Source organism: Pagrus major, chromosome 16 (genome assembly GCF_040436345.1).
Source record: "Pagrus major chromosome 16, Pma_NU_1.0".
NCBI lineage: Eukaryota > Metazoa > Chordata > Actinopteri > Spariformes > Sparidae > Pagrus > Pagrus major.
Window position 1 is genome coordinate 13,592,482 of NC_133230.1, and position 18,641 is coordinate 13,611,122.

General features: G+C 42.6%; 1 protein-coding gene across 2 annotated transcripts in view; it reads left to right on the forward strand.

Moving 5' to 3' along the window:
• The window catches only part of LOC141010906 (ephrin type-A receptor 7), a 248,439-nt gene that overhangs the window by 179,078 nt on the left and 50,720 nt on the right, over nt 1-18,641 (forward strand). For both annotated transcript variants that reach the window (XM_073484061.1, XM_073484060.1), the window contains exons 4-5: nt 9,666-9,821; nt 16,536-16,865. In XM_073484061.1, coding sequence (XP_073340162.1) covers nt 9,666-9,821; nt 16,536-16,865 — 486 coding nt within the window. The remainder of the gene's footprint in view (nt 1-9,665; nt 9,822-16,535; nt 16,866-18,641) is intronic.

Genomic DNA, 18,641 nt, shown 5'->3' on the forward strand with positions numbered 1-18,641 from the left:
GGGGAGGGTGGGAGAGAGCAAACATTATAGAGGGAGGGCAGGGGGGGGTGAGCAGGGAAAGCAGGAGGGAAGGAGAGGCTGGGCGGCATTTGGCAGGGAGCAGAGCTGATAGCAGTCAAGAGCTATTTGAGAAGATGAGATGGGAGAAAGGTAAACGTCAGAGTGACACAGGTATTAGAGGAAACATTGGGAGAGAAGAAGAGGAGGCTCTGTCAACAGTCCCTGACTGACGTCTGTGTGTGTGCGCTGCGTTTTGTATGTCAGAGCCGAGTGACTCATTGTGTTTTCATAAAACACAGATATGCATCCTTCGTCCATCTGTCTGCTCTAATCATGTGTACGCATAAGGGAAAATACATTTGGTTATTTATAGATTCATATAAGACATGCTGGGATTACACTACACACCATTATACCAGCTATGAAATTATGTTTGTATGACTTCCCGCAAAGACAACTTGTTTTTATACCATATACATATTTTTACATATTTCTTAAAGGGACAGTTCACCCCAAAAACCAAAAATAATTTTTTTTTTCCTACCTGTAGTGCTATTAATCCATCTTGATCTTTTCGGTGTAGGTTGCCAAGTTTTGAAGATAACTACATGGCACTTGGCTTGTGGTGCTCGAAGTACCAAAAAATACCCTTAAAAAACTCAACAGCATATCTCCTTCCAGAAATCATGACCCAGTAACTCAAGATAATCCTTGGGCCTTGTTGTGAACAGTTTCATGTTGGAACTATTTTATTCCTACAGAACTAAACCAAACATCATTGCACATCATTTTGTGCAGATATCACACAGACACTAGCGCCACCATCAGGTCAAAATTCAACTTTTTAGTCAATATCAAAGTGAGAAAAATTGCAGGCTGAAGTACATCACAATGGCGAACCTGTATATTGGCTCAGCCATTCATACATCCACTCTGTCACTGATGGAACAGCCATGGGAGCCCAAAGATACTTTGATATGCAGCCAGAGCCAGCAATCGAACCACTCACCCTCCTATTAAAGGATGACCTGCTCTACCTCCTGAGCCACAGCCTCCCCAAGGCTAAATCAGCATGCTGTCATTGTCATTGTGAGCATGTTAATACTCTGATGTAAGCATTTAGCTCAAAGCACCTGCTGTGCCCAACATGGCTACAGACTCCTTGTTAGTGTCTATGAGTTGTCTAAATAATCCAGCTGTGATAGGCGTCATTATTTCATAGTTTTCCAACAAAAAGTTGTATCTGTAATGGATATAAACGCTGAATCTCAGTTGAGTTTATTTCCGTGCTGTGTCTGGGTGTGTTTGATGTATGTATCTGACTGAGAGTGAGTACATTTGTGTTTGATCCACTCCCGGTTCAGGTGTGTTTGTGTGTCTCTGTCTGGATGGGTGCCTGTCTGTTCCTCTCTGCACCTTCTGTCTCATACAAACAGTACAGACCTGGCACTTCTGCGCTGTGATGTAACACAACAACAGCTCTTTGTTGTGTCCGTTTTTCGTGATGTAACCACTCCGCTACTGTTAAATGTTCTGTGTCTAAGTGTATGCCTGTGTGAAAAAGCCAGTGAATAAATCTGAGGGTGTTTACATTCATACAAGTGTGTGAAATTGTGTGTTTTTGTGCGTGTGTGAGCACTAGGCGTGTCGGCAGAATTAGACATGTCTCCAGCGTTAAGCTCATACACAGCGCCGCTGACATTAATACCCCTGGCGGCATTGTTCGCTAGTTATCCTCCTGTGTTTTCTGTGTGATGTCAGTCTGTGGTAACCAGGGCAGAACAGAGAATAAAAATGATAAAGCAAAGCGTTGACCCGAATGGCATGGCTCAGAGCTTTCTCCCCGATTACACTGTGAGGCAGCAGCCAGTCAGTGGGTAGACCTGAATGAGGTCTTTACTTTGAGCTGATAGCAGGGATTTATGCTGTAATTCGGGGCTTGGTCGTATCTTCAAAGCAGCTAGACGCACAGACAGGTTATGACACTGCATGTAGCGCGAGAGAAAATTGTTGTCTCAAAAAAAGCAGATCACGGAAAGTGTCAAGAAATCGCTTTTTTTCATCAGTCACTTCATGTCAAGCCTGTGACAGCAGAAAAACCTGAGCCTGATTACTGACTATTTCATTCTCAACTACTGATAACTATACGAACCTGAACAAGATACAGTATGCGCCGGTTTGCATGCTCCGCAGGAGGTGTCACAGAGAGAAAAATAAACTAAGTGGTGCTCTCAATTTAATAATTTGTGCTCCTGAATTAGTAATTCATGCTCCAGATTTAATCATTTGCGGTCTCAAATTAGGCAAGTAGCTTGTATTCTCTATTTAGTAATAATTTGTGTATAAGGATTAATGAATTCCTGCTCTCGATTTGGTGTCATTTTTGGCGTGAGGCATCTTCCTTCTCCCTCTCTCTCAGTCTTTAGTTGGTGGAAGGGTGCGCAAACAAAGACAATGGTTTGGAAACCACAAAAAAAACCCTCATGTTACCACTCACACTTTGCTGAGTCTGTTCACGTTTCACTGAGTAATCTGTTTTCTTATGAAGCATTAAATACCATTAGCCGTCACAGCGTAGCAGAGAAACACGTGCCTCTCCAATTTTAAGAACGGACATTATTCCGCACGTGGCACAGCAGCGGTGACTTTATCAATAATTTATAAGGGACAGAACAAATCCCTCACAAGACTTATTAATAATTGAGAAGTTCACCTGTAAAGACACTGTATGTTTTCAGTGTTTCATTTCAGTGACTTTTAGTGCTTTGAATTATTCGTTTTGTGCTTCGGAAACTCAAAATTTTGATGCTCTGTCCATTGAAGAACATGAGTTAGAGATGCAGTATTCGACTCTGAGACAAGCAACAGAGGTTCATAATGATGTTGAAAATAGGTGAAAGACACACGTAGGGATGTCAATGGGGTTCGGTCCACCACTTTGTTCCACACTGAAACACTTCAGTCTCTGAATGATGGGTTGCCAGTTTTGCAGTGACACTCATGGTCCCTAGTAGATGAAACAAGCAGATTTTTATTAACCTCTGTCTTTTCATCGAGTGCCAACCATGACATTTCACATTACTGTTTTAAGCAAACAATTATTCGACAATTATTGAAAAGACTGCAATGAATTTTGTCAACAGGCTTTCATGTTTCCCATCAGGAAGACTCAGAAAAACCTTTTGCAATCCGCTTGCTTTTCATTTAGCGCCATCATGAGGTCAAAATTGTAACTTGTTCAGTACTTCCATAAAATCAAATGTATCCTTAACGAGCATAACATTCCCGCCAGCCTCACCCGCACTTTGTGTTTAGTGTTAGCCTTCTAACCAGCTGAATCACCAAGATTGTGTCAACTGCTAAACATCAGCGTGTTGGCATTGTATCTATTGGTGTGTTAAAACGCGCCTTTGTGCCTAAGCCTCGCAGATACGCACATTTCACCACTGATATTTGCTTTATCAATAGAGGGAAAAGTGTCTTTGCCAGGGTGCTTCACGAGCTGTTAGAGAGAGCATTTTCCATTCATTGTTTGACTTCTACTCAAGTCTGGGGATTCACACTGGCAACCCTTCAAGCCCTTCTCCCTAAGCTCCCGGATATTTCTAAATCTACTCTACATTTGGCCTGGAGTTAATATCTTTAAACATTTTAGTTCTGGTCTAGAGTGGTCCAAATCCAATTCTCCTCAGCCAGGAGTCCCATTATTTAGCTAATGCTCCATTTTTTTGGGGGGGAGTCTGGTTCCATCCCGTTGAGTCCAATTTCGAGCGGCCCTCTCCAGTCAGACTCATCTGGGTCCCATTACATCATCATTTCACAATTTTTTAATTTGATCCAACATGAAACACTTAAACACACCAATCAGTCATTTCACTGCCACACGCCTCCCTGTCTGACCTGGAGATTTTTCTGTGTGTGTGTGTGTGTGTTGAAGAGACCTTGAAAACTGTTTGATGGTAATGAGAGTTCATTTTGTGGGTGTTAAAGCTGCCTACCAGCTGAAAGAATTAGCATCAGAATCAGCATCAGCCGCGCAGAGGACACTGATCTGAATTAAGGCTCTTTGAATTATTGATTTCCACCTGCTGGAATCACTTCCTGTCTCCCTTGTATCTCTCCTTCATGCCATCACCCCTTTTTTTCTCACTTCTTTTCGCTTTCATGTCTCGTATAATTGAGTTAAACTCCAGCCAGAAACCGACGACGGTGCCGTTTGTCGTCTGTGTTTTTTTTAGTATTTGTACAAAAGTTAGGTTTTTAGTTTTGCGTATTTGCGTTTATCCCCCAGTGGATGTGTCAACATAACAGCGGGGGCTAAGCTGTGAGTGTGTGTGTGTGTGCAAGTGTCTAAAGCAAACCCCCTTTAGTGATATTAATATTAATTAATGTGTGCTGTCAAGGAGGCAAAGAAACAATTCATTGCTCACATTTATTGTATTAAGTGCTTCATGATTTATTAATGGGCATGTTTAAGGTTAGAGAAAAGAAAGGAACGGGAAAATGAGAGAGAAGGGCAAACTATAAATTGATTCCTCCCACAAAGACAAAAGTCTATTCAAGTAATTTGTGAGCTCATTGAAATGTGGATTCTTTGGCCTTTTAGTTTTTATTCATTAGCTGGTGAAACTGTCGGCATATCTCAATACTGCCATTTTGATCATGAATATTTTACTTTCATTTATCTGATTAGATGGATATCAAGTTTTATCCCAACACCCACAGGCTCTTGGTAAGAATACTTGCTGAACATACTGTCGTAGCATCATTTAATGCCGTCAACATTAAGCTTTTCAGGTGACATAGTATAAAGAGTGAGGAGGTTTGGGTCGATGGATGAGTCAAACTGAGACAGGACCTTCACCCAGGAGACCAGCGCTCATGTCCCACGAGATCCCAAATTTTAAGATGAAGGAAGGAGTTTAGCCTCGACCGCTTCACATGGAGCAGGGAGCCTGTACGGCGCTCTCAGTGCAGGGGAATTTTGTGACAGGAAAAAAAAAAACTCAAGGAACAAAGTCCAAGGTCGACTGGAGCACACGGATACAGACCACTAACTTTTATCAAAGGACCAACATTTCTGAGCCATGTGCCGGACATTAAACCAAATTTTAACTTCAGATTGCTCCCCTGTTCACACTATATAACTTTTTGTCTTGTTATCGGGAGTCTTGCGGCCTTTGTGGTTTGCACACTACATGATGACGGGGGTTCACACATCCCAACATAACATACTGGAGACATGACTCAGTCCAAGCAGTCCAAGTAGTTTGTGTGCTGCAAACAAGCAGGAGAAGCAAAAGTATAAAAGGGGCGAGAGAATGGTTTAGGATGCAGCAAGAATTACTTCTGCACAGAAATCAATAACTTCCTGTTCGTATTGTGGTTCTACAAGGACGACACAGTGACAAATACTGAACAGCTTGTTTGTATTTATTCTGATAGAAACTTTAAGCTATTATAGCGGCGGCTTTATACAAAAAGATGCACGATAACACTGGATTCAGAGAGAGAAACAGTGTCTGCTTTCATTGGCTGTAGCTTGTTCCTGGCTCCCAAACTGTTGGCGACTCAGCCAGATGTCAAGCTTACTATATTCAGCAGACGTCAGCGCCGCATTGTCAAGCTTTCGCTGATTAGCCTCTGATCTGGGGCTTTGTGGTTGCGATCTCCAGAAACCATCATGTCTGAAGCCAAACCACCATCTTTTCCTAAACCTAACCAAATACTTTTGGTGTCTAAACGAAGTAAAATAACATCACAATATTAACCACTTGTTTAACATTGTTTCCATGACGATAAAGGTCACCTGCAAAGCCTGACTTCATCTATTCCTGCACATCCAAAACTCATTAAATACACATGGCTTTAAATGACGCGTGAAAAGTTTAAAATGCGTGGCACGAGATCCAAAATCTTCTTAAAACTGGCAAACTATTTACACGCCACTGGATGATATAATGGTTGCATATGATCCCACTATAGATGACCTCAGTCTCGCTCACTGACACTGCTCGCTTCAGTGCTTCTCATCTGTATGTGACACACGTCTGTGTTTATCTGTTTTCCTCCCCGCCTCTGTCTATCTGTCAGGCTGAAGGAGTCCACTCTCCCTCCCTGTTTAATGTCCGTTCTTTGTACATTACGGAGCGTCCCGTCTTTCTGTCTCTCACACACCATCTGTCTGTCTGTTGCCGTCTCTGTCTCTCTTAACAATCTCTCGCAGCAGTTGGTCTCCTGCCTCATCTCCCCCCACCCCTCCCCTTGCGTTATATAGGACTTGGCATGTCGCTGCATATCTATATTATTACACCTTGAAGAAATATGTCTCTATATGTGTTCGTGCGTGTGTGTGCGTACATGCGCTACCATGTTCCATTTAATCGAGGCTCCCTGTTGGCACACAGGACAAATTGATCAGTTGGTTTGCCAGCTGTCCTGGCAGATCTCTCCTTCTGTCTCTCTATTTCTCTAACCACCCCCCTCTCCCTTTTTTCTCCCCGACGCTCTCGTTTCCAGTTTAACTTGTATACCTTGGCAATGAAAAGGCAAAGGGATGAAAAAAAAAAACCATGTCTTCTAATGACTGGAGTGGTCTTCCTTACAAGCATCTTCTTTTTTCCCCGCCGTTGGACACGTTTTAGAGATTCCACATTCTCCCATTGGCAGATGGCTGCTGGCCCATTTTGACTGATGTGACCTTTGCTGGCACCGGCTGTTGGCGTGCCGTCGAATGATGCCTCGCTGTGGAGAATGATGGGCAGCGGGCAACGCCAGCTTCTTTTGTTATCTGAGCTGCACATATTGTCTTGATACACCCCTATCATTAGACACACATTTCCAAGGTGGGCCGGCGAAATGTGTATCCACGCTGAATTGAGGAGATAAGTCAGAAAACGCGGCCAGACACGAACATGGCTAGCCCGCTTTTAAGCATGATAGGTAGAAAATGCGAAACCCATTTCTGTTCTCATAGATCTATGCATAATTTTGCCTTGATTCGGGTGCTATTCACGCTTGATGTCCTTGGCGTGGTGAGGGAGGGATAGTGGCAGCACGGTCAGGAACAAAGAGAGTCTACTCCAGAGCCGCTTGACAGCGTGTGTGTGTGTGCGTTTCTGTTATGTCCCCGTGCTTGGCTGTGCTGTGAGCTGAAAGCGAGAGGCTTTTCTCTGTGTAATGACAGATATTAGAAAGTCGATTACAAGGTTCTTACAGCCTCAGATACGCAACTCGCAGGCATACACACATGTACACAGGCGCAAAACACACTCGCATGCACACTCACTGTAGTCTGAGCCAGGAGAGGCTGACGAGGCCCGCTAATCGATGTGTGATGGCAGGCCTTTTGTGTGCGTGTGTGTTTTGTTAGACTGGCTGAGTAAAAGAGGTGGGATAACAGAGGCCCCTTCGTTATTATGCTCGTGTCTTGATGAACGTCCATAAGCCTTAAAGCATTTTGGGACAGCAGCTTTTGTGTGCGTCTTTGCACCTGCTGTGTTCGCCTTGAATTGCCTGTCTCAAACACAGACCTGTCCTCTCCTCTCTGCCTAATTCATTTTATTCTAGTGTGACACAGTGCCAGAGGTAGGAGAGATGTTCCAGCGTCTTTCTCCACAAAAACCTGGTTTCAGACCTCAAGATCTCTGGCCAGTCCTTCAGGTTTTGTTCGCCACTTGGTGTAATAAAAGAAACAAAACAAAATCAACTCACAAAATGAAATATTTTACACCTGATTTCTTTGCTAACAGAAAAATACCAACCAAACACCGTCTAAATGACATTTTCTCTCTTTTAGCCAACACAGACTTAGCTTAATTGCCTTGTTAACTCATCTCAAAACACATAAACAAAATTAAACTCACCAACACAGCCTTGATTTGTCTTTCCACAAACAAATATGGGTGGTTGAAATGAATCCTTTTCCATCAATCAGTATTCTGTTGCAGAAAGAAAATATTCCCGACAAAACCCTATCAGTTAACAGAGCCATTTGGCTGCACGGCTAACTGAGCTAACATGCTATCAGCAGCTAGTTGCTACAGCCAGTTATAGCTAGAGCAAAGAGTGAGCAGCCGTTAGCAGATAGTGGTTAGGATTATGGATCTTTGTGATCTAATTGCTTTGAAACGCTACAAAAACACAACATCGCTAACATTAGCTGACAATTTATTCAGCTTAGTGGGCTAGCTGGCTAATTTTAGTCACTCAGTAGGCACAACTTTGAATAAATCTTCTTGATTTTTAAAAAAAAATTATTTATTGTCTTGACTTCACCGTAGTCTTGTCTTTTGGTTTTTGTTCTCCAAAAGATGGCACAATGAAGTTTCATCGAACAGGAACATTTTTTTTCAGGAAGACTATTTAACAATGAAACTGGGTTGTCTGTCTGTCCATCCACCTGTCGGTTGATGTGTCTATCCTTCTAGACACTTCCCAAACGTGGGAAATTCACTCATGGAAAAGGAAGCCTTTTGGAGGTTGTGTGTTCCTAATTGGGGGAGAGAGCGTTAAATTAAGGGAATAAGACAAGAGGGGAGGATAAGAGACGGGAGAAGGCAACGCAAAGAAGAAAAAGAAAGCCGTGGAGAGTGTTAAAGGGATAAGAAAGATGGATGTATTAGGAGCATAGGAGGAGAGCGGAGGAGAGAGAGAGAGAGAGCTGTTAGAGTAGAGCCGCTGCTTAGAGTACAGTCTCAGAAGAGGGGAGAGCGGAGCACCGAGCGCTAGCCAGCTCCCTGATTTCACACCCATTATCACCTGCTACAAAGGCACGGCGAGTGGAAAATGAAACCGCATAGAGGGAGAGTGTAAAATAACCTGTTTTATTCCGCGTGTTTACGCGCCGCCCGTTGTCACACATGCATTGATAAGCTTCTGTTGCACGGTTTGTATTCTTGCGAGCTGCGCATGTAAGGTCATGGGTGCTTATCACCCTCGCCCACATTCTCACCTTTCGCACTGTCTGTCTCTCGCTTGTGTGTGCAGTAGTTGAGTGTCGCTGACTGTAGAGGGAGATATTGGGAGGGGGACAAAAAGCAATCAAATAAAGTGGGAAGATGTGGGAAACAATATTAAGTTTTGGGTTTTTTTTGCAGTTGTGTTCCTGCACATCGCCTTGGCTTGTTTTCATGCGCTGAGCTGGTTCAATCCAGCAGCAGCCTTTGATGCCATTTGCCAAGGCCACTGATCACACGTAATGCCAGAATTGTGTTTGTCAGATGGATTAAGCCAAAGTCTCCTCTGCTTTTCCCCCCTTAATCATATCTTTTATCTCGTCTGTACCTCCCTGTGGATTCACTTGCTTTCTGTCTTTCCTCCATTCATTCTTAATTTTCTCTCTTGTGAATTATAAGGGAGATTACGGAGGCTTTTTTTTCTCGGGGTTTAACACGCTGCTCGACTTAGTGGAATACGAGAGTTTCCGTGCAAAGGGAATGGCTTTAAATTATTATAAGAGCTGAAGAATATTTCATAACCTCCTTTGTAGGAATAACTTGAGGTTTGAGATGTCTTTCACATGTGATTTACGTGTCTATCCCCTCTGGAAGTATTTGCTTCAAAAGTGGCTTTCCCGGGTTAACAAAAAGGAAAGAAAGAATTATAAGATCAAATTTCTCTGACACATCTTAATGCGCTGTATGTCTGTGTGATCTTTTTTCCAGCGTGTCCCCCCGGCTCCTACAAGATGTCCTCCAGGCAGCAGGAGTGTTTTCCCTGCCCGGCCAACAGCGTCGCAGAGGATGAAGGATCTGTGGTGTGTGTGTGCGAGGAGGACCACTTCAGAACGCCCCTGGACACGCCCTCAGCGCCATGCACAAGTAATAAGATCATATGTTTATATTCCCATGTGTGTGGCCGTTTTCCTTGTGTCATTTCATCTTGGCATTTCTTGAATAATTTCCTGTTTGTAAGCCAATCATTATCACACCCACCCGTTCAGCCTTTCATATCTCTGCTCTCTCTGTCCTTAAAGACCACTTTGCCCCTGTGGTTTAACCCGTCCTTCACCCTGCATCCTTTCATCCGCCTCCCCCCTTTCTCATCTCATCACCTCTTCGTCTGACCCACGCCCACCTCGCCCCGGCTTCTGTCCCATCATCCATCCTCATTCTCCCGTCTCCAGCTCCTCCTCATCACCCTATTTCCATGTCTCATCTCCCCCAACCTTCACCTCTCCTTCACCTTATATCACGCCTCTAGTATTGTATTCCTGTCATGTAGGAGAAGAAAAAACACCCAAAGACAGTTTTTGTGTTTATTTTAATCATCCCAGATTGTCAACCAGGATCAAGGGATTTATTTTGACAGTTTTAGCTGTGGTGCTTTTCTATTATTACTATTTTTCTTTTAAGATTAATTTCCAAATCCAAGTAAATTGTCACCAACGATACCCCGTCTCTCACCTCTTCCCTCTACCCACCGCAACAAACAACTCACAAAACCTGCAAAAAGGAGGTCAAAATTTTAATTAAATCACGGGTTAACTTCAAATTATGCTGTACCACACTTTCAAACTAGTTTAAGATTGAAAAAGATCAAATTGAAATCTTTCTTTAAACCTCAGTTTAGTTTGTAGTCCAAACAAGGAATTTAATAATGTTGCACCAAAACTTTAACCTCCAATGATCCAGTATTACTTTAAACTTACACTTGAGGAAGTTTACCTTTTAAAGAAGACATATTATGCTCATTTTATGGTTCAGAATAGGTTTACATGCTTTAATGCTCAAAAGATTCATCCGTTATCTCACACTGTCCAGTGTCTGTCTGAAACTCCCTGTTTTAGCTCCTGTCCTTTTAAGGCCCTCCTTCTGAATACCCAGTCCGATCTGATTGGTCAGCTCACACACGCCTGAGCCAGCACCACTTACTGTGTCTCAGGTCAACTCTGTCTTGTTTTCAGCTTCCAGTTAGCTTTACCTCTACTGTGAATATAGGCATAATTATTATGCAAATGTGTGACATGGTGACATAGTGTTATGTCAAGAAGTCACAAAATAAAGGGCGGGACTACTGACGAGGCGTTTCAGGCACTTCAGGAGCAGTGTTTTCTGCAGGAGAGAGGAGCTCCCATTGGCGCAGACTTACCTACAGATATAACACGCTGAAGGAAAGTAAGAAAACAAAAAAGCATAATAGGTCTCCTTGACAGCTACACTTGAGGAGGATTAACTTTTAAAATGGATTGAGCAAAAGAACGATGAAGTGCTTCAAAGAAAGTTAAGGGACGGACTCAACTCAGTTGGTTTTCTATAATGTTGCTGTATTTCTATCAAGATACATGTTCACCAAGGACACGGTTAAAGGGCTGAAAAGAAAAGATCTGAATAAATGTCAAACATGTGAAAGAAATGCAGCTGTACCACCAGTGCTCCTTCTCCAGGTGGCTTTGAGATCCACCGGATGATTCCAGATGGTGGATGGGAACCTGCTTGGCCTTCACAACTTCCCTGCCTGCCAAATTGTCCACAAAGTGAGAAATTAGATTCTTTATAGTACACGTTTCGCAGTTTTTGCAACCAGGTTGCATGTGTAGGGATCTGGGCCTAACCTTTGAATAGAAATACACTTGATAGCTGCAAAAAACTGAATTTCTAAGTGTGTGCCCATCCTTCAAAAACCATCTGGTTTCACTCAAAGTATTGCTACCTACGGGTCCCTGGTCAGGTCAATGTTACATGTTCGTCATCCTGATAGATCTTAAAGGGGCACTATGTAGTTTTGGAGAACAAATTCAAACACAGAATTAACGTTTGCAATATTAATGAGGTAATAGTACAAAGTCAAATATGTATTTTTTTCATACTGAATAAACAAGCTGTTCTCAAAAGAATAAGGCACCTAGGGGACTGTTTGGAGCTAGAAAGATGGCAGGGTCCGCCAAATATAAACAAAGTAAACAGTGTGGAATTGTGTTTTCCTTGAAGGGAAGTTTGTTTATTCAGTTTATTCAGTCACGAAAACATTGAGCGTTTGTTTATTTTGCTTATTAAGGCATTAAAAATCAGTCAGTGAGGATCTTTCTCTTCTGATTAAAATTTCTTTCCCCAAACTGCGTATTGCACCTTTAAGCTTTGGGCATGTCCATGACTGTATGTTAGCTGACACCTCCAGCAGGCACCAGATGCAGTCATCCGATAAATCCAGTCCTCGTTTGATCAAAATTGTAGAGTTGCTCTTCCACAGAGAGACCGTCCTCATGACCTTGCACATTATTTAATATTTTTAAGTGTATATTCCCCCTCTGGACCTGTGCTTACACCCTTTCTATTTTATCTAATGGTATACACACATTAAGCGTCCATCGACAACAGCCATTTTCTCTGCCTTTTAACCTCGATTCCTTTTATCCCCCATCAATCCTTCATCCCTCCTCCTCACATTAGGTCAAAATTATACAGTATATGCGTCCAAAAAGCCCATCACCCCATTCTCTCCGTCTTTTTGCTTAACCTTATACATTCTCTCCATATTCCTCCACCTTTTTGCTTGACATTACAGATCCATTTTCTGCTGTACATCCATTATCTTTTCCCACCCCCTCCACCCTTTCCCTTTTGACCCCCTGAATGCACATTTCCCTCCATACTCTCTGTCCGTCTTCTCAGCTCAGCCACTCATCGCTCTTCTTTCTGCCGATTGCCTCCTCGCATTTCCCTTCCTCTTCATCCTTTCATGCGTGTTATCACCCCATCCTTCTTTCCTCTGTCAAACTGAAATCTCATCCTTCTATCCTCGAGCGACAAAGTCCATAATCTCATCCCTACTGTCCACGCATTATCCGTTCATCCCTCACCTCTTAAATTTTCTCACCCCGTCTCACACACCGAATACCTTTCCTCCCCAATAAAGATGCACTACAAGGCCAATAAGACAAAGACCATACAGAGGAGGCCTATTGATTCCTGCATGGAGACCAGCTTATTGATATAGCTTAGTAATTAGATGGAGGAATAATGGGCTCTATATCCTGGTACTACTCAAGGCAGTAAAACCTTAGGGTCACTAGGTCTGTGCGTGCGTATGCGTGTTTGTATACATGCACATTCACTTGTGTGTACATATATAAGTGTGTGGTCATACTAGGTTTTATGCTAACTGCGATGGAGGGGTGTAATTACAATATTGATCTCTGAGCTCTCTGATCCCTGTGTGATAACATTTATAGGAGCCTAATGACCACATTAATTATACTATTGATTCAGTAATTATGATCACCCCAAGATTCGGCTAATCCGCCGCGTGGTGCGGATGGAGAAAGAGAAAGAAAGGAAAAAGCTGATGAATCAAGAATTATATATAAAGAAAACGGGTTTGATATGTGCACCTTATTATCTCAACAATTAAAGAATAATACCGGTGCGATTTTATTATTTCCCTTTGCCATTAATGCCTGTGAAATGTCTAAACTCGAATGTGTTTGCCACACTTGTCTCTTTGAAATAATAGACTCTTGATTGTTTCGAGAACCTTTTCAAACAACACACAGCTACATTATTTCAAATGAGATTCATGATGTTATACTTCCTGACACGTTTAATTACCATTAAAAACGATGAATATTTACAAGATTCCCATTATAGCACACTGTTAAATATTTCCTGTTGGCACTGAGGAGGCAATGGAAATGTTTTTTTTTATTCAGGTTTGGCAGAGTGGAAGTACTGCTGACAGGGCTGCAATGGTAGTGATTGTAGAATAATAACTATAACGAAAATGTATCTTAAAGTAATGCATAATGTTTGTCAATGTGTGTCCCTGTAAATGGGTTTTTGAAAACAGTGGGAGCTCCTCAGTGGGAGGATAGAGTTGCAGCATAATGATTTTAACTCCTGGCAAAGGAAGTAAATGCACAAATGTAGACTTTTTATGGACCTTAATGGCAAAAGCGGAAAAGATTAAAAGAGCAGGTTTGGATTTGCCTCAGAAAATCTTTAACTTGGTTAAAATCAATGACTTATTCACAGGAAATATACATCTCTTCCAACGACACATTTTAATAGGATACGAATTTAAAGGTGCAATAAAAAAACGCGACACCCTACAAATTCGAACTCAAAACAAATAAGGGGCAGAATATCGCCAGAGTAACTGCTAACTGCTGCTAACTGTGGCTGCCATTGCCTAGTTAGCTCACTTAGCCACACAGCTAGATGTCTGAACTGGGAGCCTGGTTAGCATGCTAACCTCATTAGACATCTCTACAACACAAAATATAAACGTCATATTGTCGAAACAGTTATGTCGTCACATTCGGTTGATAATTTTGAATGTTTTCCACTAAAATCTTACATATTGCATCTTTAACATGTCTGTGATCTAACTATTTTAAGAGGGGGAGTGTATCATAGTTACTGAGCTAGCAGATACAGGCTACTTCAGACAGCATGGCTAGCATGGACTTTTAATGAGAACTAGATACAGTGTCATATTTTTTCCTCTGTTTATCTCAGTGAAGAAAGGTCAAGTGATGAATCAATTAATCTAGAGAACAATTGGTAGATTAATTGATGATGAAATTAATAATTAATTACAGCCCCACATTAAAGCAGACTCTTTAAAGGCTTTATTGGCAATATTATAAAAACAACATCAAGAAGCTGGAAAAGGAGACGGAAGATGGCAACAGATGGAGAATGAAGGAGGGCGAAAGATGGGAAAGAGTTGTGGAGGTCAAGTTTTAATAAGCTGCACACAAAGAAGAGAAACTTCAAGAGAAAGAAGGCAGAGGACGCACCAAAGTAGAGAGGGACGTCAGAAAAAAAAAAAGGCCCAGCTGTGTCTGCATCAGATGTGTGTGTGTGTGTTGTTGTGTGTGTGTGTTCACACTCCGAATGCTCTCTGGACTTATGTAACTCCGCGCCCCACGTGTGTCCGGGAGCGGGGCGCAGCTGGGCGGTGTGTGACATGTTTGACGGCACGCACAGAGCAGCACACCTTCACTTATTCATTTCACAGCACATGCACACACATACAGGGACACATATAAAATTCATGACCTTTAATGGACCTTAGCTCTATTCAGCCTCGGTGCGCATGGACCTGCAGGAAAAGGCACAGGTCAGCCAGGACACTGACTCAGTAATGAGATACAGTCCTCTAGCCTGACATTTCGCAGCTATTTAAATACTCGACTGTATACTTTTTATTTAGCTCTTTTGTCACATGTGGTGGGTAAAACGCTTGAGGTTTTTTAAATTGCATCCAAAGCCCTGTGCATCGGGCAGTGAATGATGTAACTTTCCCACAGATTTCATTGGCTTTGACAATTCAAGCGTAAGGCAAATTTTGACATACACAGCTTTGTCACAGGCAGCTCCAACTGTTATGATGCGTCTGGAATATCAAAACCCTCATTTCCAAATCAGATTCACGTTCCAGGAGAGTAAAAGCCTTCTCCATGACAACTCACCTTTATTTACTGATGGTAAGTGCAGGGATTTGTTCTACGCGGCGCTGTTGACATAAGTGCATAATGGACAAACGTATTATCCATGCTCGTGCACGCACATACTCATAAAAGACAATGTCGATTGCCTGATTGATAAACCGCGGGTTGGAAAGAGTTTTTTTTTGTTTTCAGCGAAATGAACAGTCTTACAACTACGTGCTCTCCTGTCTGTCTGCATCATCAGTAATCCCTCCTTCATGACAATACAGCATAGACTCCACAATTTCAATTGCCTATTCCCGTTACAGTCAAAATGGTTGCCACCAAATGAATTTCTTAACACCAAATCCTGGATAAACCAGGATTATCATACATGATGTGCAAACTGAGGCCCTGCAGTCACACCACAATACCCAGTGCACTTAGACCATCAGTCATGTGAAAAACTTCTGGCTTTAACAACGTGGTGTTAGAGCTGTCTCTTTAAGCCGTGCAGGTAATGTGTTACGGGCAAACATGTTATTGCTTTTATTGATCCGGGGAGGTTTTACACAAACTGTTTCTCCCAGAAATGCCTCGCTTCATATTTACAGTCACAGATTACAAGAAGTGGACACCAGGAGGTCGTCTTTGAGGTCTTTTTTTGAGAGTGAATAATGCTGCTGCTATGTTTGAAAAAGTATTGCAGTTTTAAGTCTATTTCTGCCAGGTTAATACATTCTTTAAAGGTGCTATATGTAAGAATTGACCACTTGTTGAATTGCTGCTCCAAGCTCATAGGGGGCAGCGTATAACAAGCTGCTAAGCGCTGCTGTTAGCTAGTGAGCTCATTTAACCACTGGGCTAGCAGTCGTATTAGCTGGCGGATTGGGAGTTCGGAGCACCATGGGATTGTTGGTGTTGTTTAATATCGGACTACCACCTGTTGAGGTAAAATCTGGCTAGGGGCTAGCTGGTTAGGATCCTAACTTCAAGAGATAACCCTGAAACACAATACATAGACATCAAAACTGTTATTTCTTTACATTTTGTTGATAATGTTAGTTTATCTTTGAATGTCTTAAACCAAACTTTTCCATACTGCAACTTTAAAGGTGTAACAATGAATAAAAATGCAATTTTCTTACTCTTGTCTCTCCAGGGCCACCATCCCCGCCTCGAGACCTGGTCTACACCCTGAAGCAGTCCACGCTGATCTTGGAGTGGGCCGCACCGTCCGACACAGGAGGCAGGGCCGATCTGACCTACAGCGTGGGCTGCAGGAGGTGCGTCGGCAGGCAGTGCGAGCCGTGCGGCGCGAGCGTCGGCTTCGTGCCTCAGCAGGTGGGCCTGACGGAAAGAACGGTGACCGTGGTCAACCTTCTCCCCAACACCAACTACACGTTCACCGTCGAGGCCTTGAACGGAGTGTCGGAGCTGCTGCCGAACAAGAGGTTCTACACGCAGGTCAACGTGTCGACAAGTCTGCCCGGTGAGTCCCAGTTTGCTTTTCAGAATGTGCAGTGTCTGTGTGTGTGTGGTTATACACATGAAGGCATTTTTAAATTTTAAAACAAAGTAGTCTGCAGGTAACAGACAACAGCTGAGCGAGAATGAGGTCACAGCGCATTTCCAAAAAGAAGAAGTAGCTCAAGTGAAACAAACCAGAACACTTGGACGTCTCCGAGATGCTTTGTGCATTAGACTACATTACGTGTCAGCTGAGAATGAATTTTTAATCGGCCTGCACTGCATGTGTTTCTCAATTTGAATATTTAACAGTAGGCTACATTCAAGGAACTCTCTTCTGTTAATTCGAATTAATTTGCAGAAGTTAATATTTGTGCTATTTCCCTATAGATTGTGCTAATGTTAATGTTTAAATCCTGGCTGTGAGGAAAAAGATTATCTTCTACAGGCTACAGGATGTAATCTTTTGTAATGAGTTTACCAAGGAAACTTAAAACATAGCCTCGCACAATCTATGGCCTTCGCTGCGTGAAAAACCTCTGACTTCTAAAGTTCTGTTTCATAAACACTCATTTATTTCTTATAACATCAGTGGGGAGAATTGTCAATTCAGCAAGGTGTTCCTACACACACACACACACACACACACACACAGAGTATATGCATATTCGTACTTTTAGATAAAAGTGCACACTGTGGCTCCGTTCATAAATAGATTCATGTCTCGGACACATAGTGACCATTGTAGATTCTCAACATGCATGCAGCAACATACAGCTCTGAGCACACATACGCAACCAAATGCGCATCCTGTAGTGATTTTCATTCGTGTGCACGCTCATAGCAACGCGGCCCTCGTCCCCGTACTGACAGTGTGCCCGTCGCTGCAGACGGAGCAAAAAAGTCTCGCCGGTGGAGGTGATCTCATTTTCATCAGCACAAGTCTTCAGCAGGCCATTAGCCATGGGCTTGAAAAAGCACTTTGCCAAGTAGCCCTGTCAAGCAGCTCCGCAACGGCACTATTTGGAGGAGCTCAAGTGTGAAAAGACCAAACACACACACACACACACACACACACTAAAAAAAACCTACAGGAACACATTCCGGCTTGTACGCTGACAAACAAAACCTGCACATCCATTTACGCGTCAAACCCACTGTGCATATTTTTTTGAAAAATCTTGTTTACTCTGTTTGTTTGATTATCCTTTTATTTGGAAAATGCTGAAAGAAATATTATTATGAATCATAATGAAGCAAATGTGGTGTGAAGGCGGAGAGACTGACAGGTGCTGCACACGGAGGCAGGTGATGGAGAAACAATGAGAAAGTGAGAATGTGGCAGAATGTGTTTTTGCCACTAATTGGAAATTAGCTTGGAGAAATGTGCTGCATAATGAATGGAGAACTGTTAGTCATATGTGGGTGCTGGGATGGCAGCTGCACTCGGTGTGGGTCTGTGGTTGGTATCAGGTGAACTGTTATAGTTTGCTCTCGATAGAAAAAGAACTCGACGAAGGAAACTACATACAAATGCATGCGTGTTTGAGTTCATGTGTTTACAGTGGGGATCATGACTGTGCGTACAAAGAAGGGTTAAGAAGATTGCTGAAGGGAGTATTTTTAATGAGCGTGTGTGCGCTTCTCAGTGGCCCAGATTAACTTGTTGACCAACTGTAAATGTTATGTAAGCGTAACATCTGGACATGTTGACCACATAGGGTGAGTAAGAGGCTAAAGGACAGCTTTACGTGTTCAGTATGCGCCAGAGCTTTAGCTCACTGTGCTGGGTTAAAAC